The sequence below is a fragment of the Grammomys surdaster genome, unplaced genomic scaffold (assembly GCF_004785775.1).
Source record: "Grammomys surdaster isolate TR1022 unplaced genomic scaffold, NIH_TR_1.0 125846, whole genome shotgun sequence".
Lineage (NCBI taxonomy): Eukaryota > Metazoa > Chordata > Mammalia > Rodentia > Muridae > Grammomys > Grammomys surdaster.
In genome coordinates this window covers 1722710-1735686 of record NW_021620672.1, presented here as the reverse complement: position 1 = coordinate 1735686, position 12977 = coordinate 1722710, and the positions used below count along the sequence as shown (strand labels likewise).

General features: G+C 42.2%; 1 protein-coding gene across 1 annotated transcript in view; it reads right to left on the bottom strand.

The window, feature by feature from the left end:
- The window catches only part of Psmd1 (proteasome 26S subunit, non-ATPase 1), a 72574-nt gene extending 60110 nt beyond the window's left edge, over positions 1 to 12464 (bottom strand). Inside the window, exons 1-6 of the mRNA XM_028789542.1 lie at positions 12278 to 12464; positions 6435 to 6478; positions 5409 to 5482; positions 5099 to 5268; positions 2694 to 2899; positions 402 to 545 (exon numbers count right to left, since the gene is read on the bottom strand). Coding sequence (XP_028645375.1) covers positions 402 to 545; positions 2694 to 2899; positions 5099 to 5268; positions 5409 to 5482; positions 6435 to 6478; positions 12278 to 12293 — 654 coding nt within the window. The 5' untranslated portion in view covers positions 12294 to 12464. The remainder of the gene's footprint in view (positions 1 to 401; positions 546 to 2693; positions 2900 to 5098; positions 5269 to 5408; positions 5483 to 6434; positions 6479 to 12277) is intronic.
- Positions 12465 to 12977: the final 513 nt, after the last annotated feature.

Below are 12977 nucleotides of genomic sequence, written 5' to 3'. Positions count from 1 at the left end.
AGACACTGAGAAGAGTGTAATAGATCAAAATGTACAATACACTGGGAAAAACATCTACAATTATCTTAGGGAAAGGATTACAGAAGGGGAAAAAAAAATCAGGCTTTCTTTCATACATCTTCTATGCTACTTGAATATTTTAAGTGGTACAAAAATTAAGAGAAAAACATACCCAATGTTTAGTTGTATTTTAAGTAATGAGCCCACAGACTATATCAAACTGAATAAGAACATACAAAATAGTTTTTAAGTGTTGTGAGATTCCATTTATCAGTAAAGGGAGTATGCTCCATGTATCGTCTCCTCACAGGATGTGGAAAGATCGACTGAGCCACCACAGCAACTCAGCATAAGGAAATGTGATGCACGTGATGTCACAGTAAGGAGATCAGGGTAAGTACCTGACAAACATTGATGAAATCAGGTTTTTCCAAGTTCATGTAGATTTTAACCAGGACTCTCAATACTTTATTCCGAAACTGCTTATTCTGCATTAAAGACATGCAGAGTTTGAGGCTGTAAGCTAGCATTCCTGGGACATCATTCTGAAAGACACAATTTAAAGACATATCATTATCTAGTTACTAAAGCATTATGTATAGTTAGAACCAAATTGTTTTAATTCTCCTTTGTTTTGTTTTGTTTTGAGACAGGGTTTCTCTGTGTAGCCCTGGCTGTCCTGGAACTCACTCTGTAGACCAGGCTGGCCTCCAACTCAGAAATCCGCCTGCCTCTGCCTCCCAAGTGCTGGGATTGAATGTGTGCGCCACCACCACCTGGCCCCCTTTGTTTTTTTTTAAGGTTTTTCGAGATAGGGTTTTGCTGTGTACTTCAGGCTGCCCTGGACCCAGAGATCTGTCTACCTCTGCTTCAAAAGTATTGGGATTAAAGGCATGTGCTATCACCACCTGGCTATGATTTAAACTTGAAAATAAAACAAACAAAACAAAAAACTAAAAACTAAAAACTAAAAAAAATGTAAACTCATTTAGAGGCTAGTTTTGTGACTCAAGGCGACAAGCAGGAGTGCATCCTGCCCGAGGCTCCTCTCCAGCCTCCAGCTTTCTCGGAGCGTCTGTCTCACATGTAATCAATCCTCCTGTCTTCACATTCCAAGTGTGCAGATTAAAGACATGTGCCACACATGTGGCCTTGAGGAATTATAAAAGTAATTACACAGTTCTATCTCCTTATGGAAAAAATTGTAAAGAAAAACAAGGCACGGTGGTGCTCATCCATGATCCCACATCTTGGTTGGAAGAAAGAAGTTAGGAATTCAAATTTGAGACCAGACTGGCCTGCATGTGACTCTGCTTCAAAAAAACAACAAAACCAAAAATAAAACAAACCAAAACACAAAACAAAAAAAGGAGTGAAAATAATTTAATCCTACTTAGTGGTCAGTCAGGACATCACTAAGTGAACAGAGCTCCTGTAACAGTCATCCTGTTATAAAAATCTGACCGTCAAATGCTGCACTTTGCAATCACCTCCTCCTACCTTGCTGCTACAGCCCCTTTGACTTGCTGCCCATACTCACTCAAAGGTCAGGAAGCATAATGTGGCAGAGCGAGCTCTGGCTCTGAGTGATTCGAGCCTTTGTTTGATATTCATTTTGTTAAATAGACAACAGTGTCCAGTACTTTCTAAATGCTTGTTTATCCTCATAGGTTATTGGGGCTATCAGCCTTGGCCAGAGAAACTTCTTACAGACTTGTAACTGGCCAAGGTGCTGAGAATAAATGACTGCTGTGTGTTCAGCTCTACACTGGACATTTATACCAACCATTTAGGGAGCACTGAGGAATGGAGAGCATGGAGACTATCAGAGCTGGAGGTAGGGACAGCATTTTGCTGTCTCCTGGACATGATATGACTACTGTATTCATAGTGTATTCATGAATTCATAGCAGCTTTGGTCACCTGCACAAGATCTGCACAGGCTCAAACCAGTCACCATTCCAACATGGATGAGGGACAGGCTCAACAGACTAGCTCTAGATGAGGAGCTATTAGCAATTGATGGGTGCCAAGGAAGAGAAGCCATTTTTCTTTGGGGGTATGGGCACTGATGAACTGCTATGCTCAGTGGGAGGACCCTAGACCCATGCACATTCAGAAAGCATTAATTAGACCCTGTAAATTATAAAAGAAAGGACAGGCTGGAGGGGTGACTCAGTAGGTAAAGATACTTGTTACCAAGACTGACCAACGTTCATCCTCCAGACTCACATGGAAGAAGGAAAGACACATCCGCAATTGTCTTCTGACTCCTACGCATGCACTGTGGCACACGTGTGCTCCCCCTACACACAAATAATAAAATGCAATGAAAGAGAAAAAGAGGTCTCGGGGTGGGACACGCTGGGGACATCTAGGAGTGTGAAGAGGGAGGTGGGAGTGGAAATGATCTAGATATACTGCATATGGGTATGAGTGTCAGACAATCAATGAAAAGCATTCTAAAAAATCTGAGTGACAGTGGCACGAGCCTTTAATCCCAGCAGTCAGGAGGCAGTGGCAGGTGTATCTCTTGAGGACAGCCTGGTCTACAGAGGGAGTTCCAGGACAGTCAGGGCCATACAGAGAAATCCCAAAACCAAACAAAACAAAAACATGACTTTGTTCTTGAACACTCTGTTCCGTTGATTTTCCCATCAATCTCAACCCCTAAAATGACACTGTCTACTTACAGATTCCAGTATCGTCTTCTCAAAGACATCTAGTCTCCTGGTCTCCAGAGCGATGCCGATGGCTTGCTTGTACTTGTGATCATCGAGGCATCGCTGGAACATTTTATTCACGATGCCTTCCAATCTCTGGTCAATTGGCTTTTTTTCTCCTTCAGGCAAATCTGCATTTTCCACACACTGTTTGGTATAATGATCGATGCACTTTGCTATGGAGAAAATAAAATAATTATTCTGTAAATTGTTCTACACTACCAGAAGAGGACGATGTCTGCATTTATGATCCTGAACACTAGAAAAAAGTAAAGTAGAAAGTACACATTAAAATGCTAGAATTTTCAATAGTCATTTTTGTGACAGTTACAATAAAGGACGACACATCAATGCCAACAAAACTGATACTATTCCAAACATTAATAAATTATTTTGATCAAAATTATATTAATCAATTTGATTAATTCAAAAGAGTTGACTACAAATAGTTGCTGTCACTTTAAAAAAAATATATACACAAAATGTATTAAAAGATATTACACAGAATATTTTAAAAGGCCTGTAACAACAACTACCACACAGAATGTAATATACTTCACATTTGAAACTAGGTATCCTGAGATTAAGAACTGTTAGTAAATTATGTTTGTGGAATAATGGAGCCACAGGCTCAAAAAGCAACTCCAAATAATGCAAATACTTTTCAAGCAACAGCAGCAAATTAGGAAAAAAAAATTCCTAGCATGATATGGAACCTATATCATCCTGGACTGCCTGAAAATTCATGCAGGAGCACACATGCTCAACTCAATTCCACATTCTATAATGGTTAGCGTAGATGGAGGAGACGGAGACATACTGAAGGGACCAATAACACACTGGATGAGAAAGGCATGTACAAGTTAGTTATAGTTTTTGTAATCATGTCTTACGCATTCTAGATAAAATCAAAACAGGCATTTCCTCAAGCCACCTTATCCGTCCCTACAGGGTGACGGGGCACACTAGTAATTCCCTCTCTTCACTGGTTTGTCACAAAGCAGCAAGGTCAAGATTAATTAGCTGCAAATCTTGGGAAACAGAAATAACTACCACAAAGAATTGTTAGCCCACTAGATGATCTATGTTAAGAGTCTCGGTATGGGGGAATAGCAACGGACTTTTATAAACTGAGTACACCACTAGGGCTCATCTAGGTAGAACCATGAAAATTTAAGTCAGTTGATAAGAATAAACTAGCAATCACAAAACAGCCATCGAGCACTGTGCTTGTAGAAAATATTCATCAGACTGAAAATCTCTGAAGGAAAATACCAAATTTTCTCCTTTTAAAGGTCTAGGCAAATAATGCAGCTCTCCCCTTAATTAGCAATGGAGATATATCTGCACTTCTAAGATAGCCAGGGATACACAGAGAAAGTTTGTGTCAAAAAACCATTTCATTATAAGTGGATAATCTTAAGTCTTTGTTACAGTGACAGACTACCACACCAATATTTCTCAAATCAACAAATGAGCCAGATATGGTGGCACATACTACAATCCTAGTACTTGAGAGGTGGAGGCAGGAGGATCAAAAGTTTGATAGCCTGGGCTATAGAGAAATATAATGGTCTAGGCTGCACTGGGCTACATAAATAGTAAACCCCATCTCAATAAACAAACAATAATAACAATAAGGGCTTTAGAGCCAATCTAGGTTTTAATTTCTTAATTGGTTTATTTAATAGTCATGTGTCTTTTCATTTAAAACCCTTGTTTTCTCATTTGTGCAACAAGGCTAGCTCCTCACAGCGAGTTGTAGAACAAATCAAGACTGTGACGAGTGGCTAGCATGGCATGAAGAACAAACACTTGCTATGTTAGCAGTAACTATATAAGACAGTTGTGGCCGGGCGGTGGTGGCGCACGCCTTTAATCCCAGCACTTGGGAGGCAGAGGCAGGCAGATTTCTGAGTTTGAGGCCAGCCTGGTCTACAGAGTGAGTTCCAGGACAGCCAGGGCTACACAGAGAAACCCTGTCTCGAAAAAACAAACAAACAAACAAACAAACAAACAACAGTTGTGGCAGATGCCTCAGGAGACGCAGGCAAGAGAATTCTGGGTTCAGGACCAGCCTGCTGTATCGTAAAAACAAGGACAGACAAGACAACTATAAAAACTAGCAATCTGGTGTCATCATTGCACCAAACTGCTCACTGGACTAGAGATGGCTGTCACTGCAGAGATAAGCTGCACTCAGCCAGAAGCCAGCGTACAATCAGAGCCTGTTTAATACTATTGGCTGATGACTAGGAACTTCCAATTAAACTAAGATCTGGCAGCGTGATATTAAAGTGAATAAAAGGGTTATATCCACTAGAGTAAAAAAGACAAATGCAAGATATGAACCTTGTCAGATGGAAGATAATTACCTATAATAGTCTCCACATATTCAGAATTATCATTGACATTGAAGAGGTCACCTGCTCCAAGAGCATAATTCAGAGACTCCTCAAAAGCCCCCAAGTGATAAAATACTTTCGATGCCACCAAAGCTGCAAACTGCCGACTCCGGAAACCTTCATCTTCATATAAAACTTCTCTGAAAGAAATAAGGAAAGACAGGCCTCATTTAAGGTATGGTCTTCCTTAAAAACTCACAATTTAAATATGCAAGCCACAAATCAGCAGCAGATTTCTAAATGAGCTATCCAAATTTATCAAAATAAAGTATTTGCTTACATTTTGTCTACAGACTCAGAAATTTCTGCCCAGAAGTCATTCACAACTGCATTCAATTTGTGTAGTGCAAATTCCTGTAAAATAAAACAAAACTAGATTTTAAAAAGACTTCACGTCACATTTGCTGTAAGTGCCCACCAATCAGCCAAGTGTGGTGGTGCACACCTGTAATGCCAGCACTGCTGAGGCAGAGGCAGACCAATCACTCAGTTCAAGGCCAGCCTGGTCTCATATTGTTCCAGGACAGCCAAAGCTATGTAGAATGACCCTGTCTCAAAAAACAGAGCAAGTATCCACAAGTTTATGGCCAAATTCTCAGTAATATTTATTAAAAAAGTCATGTCTGACAAATTCATAATTTAGGAACTAATGTACTTTTTCTTAGATTTATCCATTTCTTTTTTGTTGTTTTCAAACACAAAATAGCAAACTATGCACGTGAGCATTTCTTCTTTGAATCTGTAAGGCTCTAAGCTGCTAGTTTACATTACATCAGTACAGGTATCTAGAGCCACTGACAGAACATTCTAATTGTTTTTAACTTTAATAACAATTGTTTTATTACATTTATTTGGATGTGTGCATGTGCGTGTGTCCATGTGCCACAGTGTGCCTGTGGAGGTCAAGAGACAATTTGTGGGGGTCAGTTCTCTTCTGCCATATGGGTTGTGGGGATCAAACTCAGGTTGTCAAGCTAAGCAGCAAGTGCTTTTTCCTGCTGAGATCTTGCCTGCTCAGGATCTCACATTTTTGTCAAGTGAAAATAAGTACATAACACACAAGAAGCAATGTTTTATGCTCACTGCCGATAAGGAAACTGGAGGGTTACTTACTCCTGTGCTGTTTTATGGTCTTTTACCCAACATTAATTTCTAGTATCAAAATACTGTCCTCTCTAGCTAGATTTCAATGACTAGCTACAGACTAGGATGGCTACTTTAAATGATGGGAAATGTAAAGATATCACAACACAAAAGTTGTTTCACAGAATTCACAGTGAGCCAAGTGACTTTCTTCAATTCATACCTTAAGCTGTGGTTCTTCTTCATCCAGAAGAGAAATAATTCCAGCTGTAAGACAAACGATATACCACAAATAAGAAACATACGCATGCAGATAGACACTAATACTTGGTCAAACCTAACAATGGGGCTGGTGAGATGGCTCGGCTGGTAAAATGCAGGAGGCATGGGCACAAGGACCAGAGATGGATCCCGGCACCTATGTAAAAAAGGCATGATCCTAAGCCCTATCTCAAAAAAGAGGTAGTGATAGAAGATGTCTGCTATCAACCCATCCTAAGTTTAACCCTTAGAGCCCACTTAAAGGCTAGGCATAATCTCAGCATAGACACACGGGCAGATATCCAGAGCTTACTGGCCAGCTAGTCTAGCCCACTGGTAAGCTCTGGGCTCAGTGAGACCCTGTCTCAAAAAGCAAAGTGCAGAGTGATAGAGGAAGACATCTGATATTAGTAACTTTTGTCTTCTACATTCACTGGTACATACATATGTGTACATGGATACACACGCATGCACTGCATATATACACAATACAGAAGAAAAGGAAAAAGGTATTTTTAGTGATAACTTCATTAGGAAAACAATTATTTTTCTTTAAAACTGTAGATGTTGGGGTTAGGGAAATGGCCAGGCAGGTAGAGTGCTTGCTTAGCAAGCACGAAGACCCGAGGCCACATGTACCAGTTATTCCAGCTCTGGTGTAGTTGTAGTTGGGGCAGAGAGAGGAGGATCATGATGGGGTGTGTGTGGGGGTAGGGGGGGGATGCTGGCCTGAAGCCTAAATCCAGGTTCAGTAAGAGATCCTGTCTCAGAGGAACAAGGGAGGGAGAGAGAGAGACAGAAGCAGAGAAACAGAAAGAGACAGCACAAGGGAGACGGATACCCAATGTACTCCTCTAGCCTCTGTATGTGTGCAGGAGCACACATACCTGTGCATAAACCACAAACACATTCTCGTATTCTCTCCTACACCCCCCCCCACAACAACAACTTTTTACTATGGGGGAACAGGTGTATGCCGTAGCATACATGGAGGTTAGAGGACAACTGATGGACGTTGGCTTGCCCTTTAACCACATGGGTCCTGGGTGTCAAACTCAAATAATTAAGTTTGGGGCAAGTACCTTACCCACTGAGCCATCTCACTGGCCCATAAATAAAATGATTTTAAAAACAACTGTAAAAGTATGTATTTTGGAACTTTTAGACTTATTTGTATTAATATTGAAAATCTCACCAACCTCCTAGCCTAGCCCAACTGTTTTAAAAGTACAGTTTTAGGTCCAATAGGATTACAATTACTTGGGAACTTACTATAAGTGTAAATTCTTGGTCCTGTCCCAGAACTTCATTATCAGAAAAAATGAGGTTAAGACCCAGGAATAAAGTTTCCCTGTGGTTCTTGTGCCCACTACAGTTCGGTAACTATGGTAACTACTCACTTATGTACGACCAAGTTGGTACAATTTTATACAACTTTAGAATAAAATTTATTCACACAAAATAAACCAACAACTGCTAACTGTGGTAGTCCATATTGTAATCTTAGCATTGTGGAGGCGAAGGCAAGAGAATCTCAAGTTTGAGACTGACCTTGTCTCAAAAGTTAAAGTAATATAACTTAGAAAACAGTAACATTTCAATTATTTCAGTGTGCCCATGTTAAAGTACCTCTGCCTATCACAAATAACAGATTGTAAATATTTATTTTTACATTTATCTATTTATTGTGCGAGCACCTATCACGGTACATACAACTTTTATAACTTGTGTGACTCAGTTCTCTCCTGCCAATTGGGTTCCAGAAATTGAAATCAGATATCAAGCTTGGAGGCAAGAGCTCTTACCCACTCAGCCATGGTGCTAGCCCACAAATAACACTGTCACTAAATGGTAAGCAGTCACAGCAAGCACAGTGCCACCACCTCACCTTAGCCTCAGAGGGTCAGCAGTAAAGAGAATAAAAGAAAACTGTCTTCTCCCAAAAACAGAGATTACTAGGAAAATGATAATGGAAAATTCTTTCCTTGTGCCATAAACAAAACCAAAGCTTCTCAAATACGTTTTCCGTCTTTGTTATAAAATCATTCTGGACCACTAAAACTGGTTAATTAAAGTGTCCCTGTCGGCCGGGCAGTGGTGGCGCACGCCTTTAATTCCAGCACTTGGGAGGCAGAGGCAGGTGGATCTCTGAGTTCGAGTCCAGCCTGGTCTACAGAGTGAGTTCCAGCACAGCCAGGGATACACAAAGAAACCCTGTATTGGAAAACAAAACAAAACAAAAAGTGTCCCTGTCATTTTAGTTCAAAGGTGTAACTGCTTGCTTCCACCTGCTAAATACAGTTTTGGCAAATAGCTCCAGCAGTTTTGGGGAAGCCACAAAGGAAAAGGTTTAGCAGTAAAATGAAGGCACCTCACTGTTCTAAAAGTGGAAACCGTGGTCTGGTGGGTTGTCATGACACATTCAGAACAAAGAGGAGGAAAGATAAACTTAAAATGAAATAATTTTAGCCACTAAATGCTTTAATTGACTATTGAAACACTTGGTAACTAGTGTGTGGGGTGGGGAATGTGGTCCGGATGGCAGACCAGAACAGTTGACATGCAGAATCCGAAGACACCGGTTACCTATCACAGGCAGTGTTGCATTGGAATGGCTTTTTTTGCCAGAAGAGATGGATCTTTGGACTCTCCTGTGTGGTTTCAACTGTGACTTGCTTCTTACATAGTTTCCTGGCATAGTAATCAGTTTTCAATGATGAGCACAGCTAAATCATCATGCTATATATGCTTACACTAATATTTCCTACTTATAGACAAAATAGAATCCAACTTGGGATAGGTGAAGACCTAAGTGCCTTAAAACAAAACAAACAAACAAACAAACAATCCCTGTATTTTATTTTACATGAGAATGTTCTGTCAGCATATATGTATGTGTACTGTGCGTGCTTAGTGCTTACAAAAGTCAGAAGTGGGCATCTGATCCCCAGGAACTAGAAGTTCCAGATAATTGTGATCTACCATGTGGGTGCTGGGAATCAAACCTGGGTCCTCTGCAAGAGTAACAAGCCCTTTTAACCACTGAGCCATCTCTGCTGCCCCTGAAAGTGTTTTTAAAAAACGTGTATGAAGCTGGAGAGATGCTCGGTGGTTGAGAGCACTGGTTGCTCTTACAGAGGACCAGGGCAAAGATCCCAGCACCCTATGATAGCTCAGAACCACCCATAACTCCAGTTCTGGGGAATCTGAAGCCCTCTTTTGACCTCCACAGGTACCAGGCACACAGGTGGTACACATACATACACAAAGGTAAAACACTCACACACATAAAACAAATAAATCTGAATAAAAATAAAAGCTTATGTCATAATAGAAACTTAGTAGCTACTGCCTTAAATTGTTGACTCAATTAATAGCAATATTTTCATATTATTTATCAATATAGAGGTATATCCTGGAAATATATCCTGGAAAACTTTTAAGTATAAAAGTTGAAAACGGTCAATTCAGGAGGTGGGAAGAGTATAGAGGGTAGAAAGCTATTTTTTAAAGCTTGTCTGCGTTACTTCCTCTATTCGCTGTGTTAAATCCAATCCTCTCAAGTTCATGCTTCCTTCTAGTAAATAAGTACTAACGTCTTTGTCCCCACTCCCTTTCAGTCAAATCTCTTGAAAAAACAAAACAAAACAAAACCCAAAATGGTATACATTGACCTCTTATTCACCACTGCTTTTAGCGAACACGTGTGCCCAGTGAGTAAATGAATGAATACTAGACCCATGACTGTGGCCTTTGTAATGCCCAGGTCCTAAGCTACCTAACTTGAGCTGACGGGAAACAAAGTGTCAAAAAGGTTAGAACAGAAGCTAATTGTACTCCATAAACATAAACAATAGCTATAAATGTATACTATGTTATCATCCCAGTGTTTCACAGGGCAGGACCTCAAAATCCGGAGTCCTGACACTGCAAAGAAGGTAGAATTTCCGTCTATTCCCACCAGCCCTCTTTCAGTCTGCTCTAAACTCAGGGGACTGAGGTTCAGTCAAGGCACGCTTTTTAACATCTGGCACACACTGCAGTGTGCTTAGAATTCTGGAAATGGGTCTCCTGCCCAAAATTCTACTCTGGAATAAGCAGTTTGGGGTAACAGCTTAAGACAAGTTAACGTGGCCATGACAGAACTGTGATAGAGAGGTGGCTGCCAGTGGAGAGCCGGCGACTTTCTAATAGAGGGATAAATTTGAGATGAACACTGAAGATCTACAACACCTCGTGAAAGAAAAGGCTAGAGTGGGAACAGAACATACAAGAACTCTTAAGTAGGAGAGAGACTGAACCAAACACTCTAGTGTCCTTCGATGTAATGAGAATGAGAAACGCTACACAAAGTTCCTATAGCAAATTCGGAACTAGAGGAATGAGCTTAGAAAACGTATTGGTGGAAAAAAAAATGTCTTGAGGCTAATCTACTAGCCCAGGCAAGAGACAAAGGAGGCCTGGACCACATTCCAAATGAGGGGCCATTCCTGGGTCCACTCTATCAAGCACCCACACAACTATGACCAGTGATGCTAACACTCTGAAGACCAGTGGAATGGTGGGACCTAAGCCTATACTTACAAGTGGCAAAAAAAACCTAGCATTTACCTCCAGAGCTAATTGGGCAAAAAAAGAAAAAAAAATGCTTCCTTTGATGGGAACTAAAATTCATTGTAATCATTTGTATCTATCAGGCCAAAAGTCTAACTTCAAGTACAAACACTTCATGTGTTTGAAAATAACCATCATAGGGTGTAGTGGTTCACATTTTAAATCCCAGTACTTGGGAAGCAGAGGCAGGAGATCTCTGTGAATTTGAGGTCAACCTGGTCTATATTGTGAGTTCGAGGACAGCCAGAGCTGCACAGTGAGACCCTGTCTGAAAAAGACAAACAACCAAAGAGAAGAGGGAGGAGAGGACTGTCCGATTCCCTGGCATCTCTACCCATTTCCTTAACCAGTCCTCACAAAGATGATCTTAAGGTCCCCACCATACAGAGTACGGTCTACTGAGAACCTGTCTGTTCACAATCAAATACTTGTAGAGCAAGTACAGAATAAGGACAACCAAGCAACCAAAGCTGAAAAAGCATCAAGGCTGGGAATAGCTATATGCAAATCAAGTCTGTAATGGTGGGCTTGAAAATCTCCATTTAGAAATTCATCTCCACACCTTCCCATGTCAATAGCCATTACAAGTATCTACGCATAAAACTATACAAGTGTGCGAGGCCGGCTTTGTAGTCCTGAGGAGCTAAACACACACAGTAAGTTGGCTCTCCAGTCAATGCTGCCTTCACTGAACGAGGTTCTTAAGTGAATACGGTAGCCCCAGAAACCCAGCCACCTCAAACCTAATTTCGGATTTCCAGAAGGTATTTCAAGCCCGAGCCAGAAGCACTTAGTGTAGCAGTTAGGCTGCCAGGCCAGGGGCTGTTACAAGATGCTTATGATGACATCGGAGCCCATCCCAAACCAAAACACCTGCGGGGAATGTTTGGGGGTCACTCGACCAAGAAGTGGACAGAGAATAAAAGGTCCAGCGACCGCCTAGGAGCCCGGTCCGGTCCTGGCACGGGGGTGTGGCTGGAGAGGGACGCCCAGGTCCTATTCTTACGAACCCAAGGGGTCTGCAGTGGCCTGGCAAGTTTCCCAGCCCTTGATCCCCGAGGTGGGCCTCGGGCAGAGGGGCCTCGCAGGCCGGCGCTCGACCCGGAGGTGCCCAGTCACCCGCCCTGACTCAGCTAAACGCCGGCGCGGCGGCGGCTCCTCACTGCGGCGCCTGCTCCCGGCCGCACTCACCCGCTGAAGTGATCATGGCTGCGCCCTGCACTCGCCGATCCGCTCGTCCACAGTCCTGGCCAAGCCCTGGATCTGTCAGCTCAGGGCCCGCTTGCTCTACCGCACCTCCAGGTTCCCGGGTGCGCTGCTCAGTCAGTCCCCTCCACAGGCCGCCGGCTCGCTTTTAGCCGAGGACCCCGCCCGCCCTAGGGCTGCCCGCATCTCCGCCTGAGGCTTGGAGCAAATTTACCTCCACGCCTGTGCATTTTGTGCAGCTCTCGCCTCTCGAGATCATGCAACCGTGTAAAAAACATGACGTTGTTGTTTTTTTTTTATAACTTTCCGCGAGGTCAGCGATCTGGCCGGCTGCGAGCGAACATTCATTTGCTCTTGCCATCAGGCTTCAAAATAGACACCCTTTCAAAGAGAGGCCCACTCATCACCCGCCATTGCTAAGAGAAAGAGTGTTAAGGGAGGTATAAGCAGTGCTCGCAGCGCCACCTGATGATATGGCGGTCTCACTGCAGTAATGCCGGTCAACTCAAGACTATTGGGAATATAGGGAAGTGTTTTCTTAGAAAAGCGACTTGAGGCAGAAGGATCTTGAATCCGAGGCCAGCCTGGGCTATACAAGATCTGCTATCTAAGTGGAAAAATATGGTGGTGGCTTACTGGTGGAAAGACGAGGTCGCTTTAAGTGGTTGCCATTAAAATATGAAGA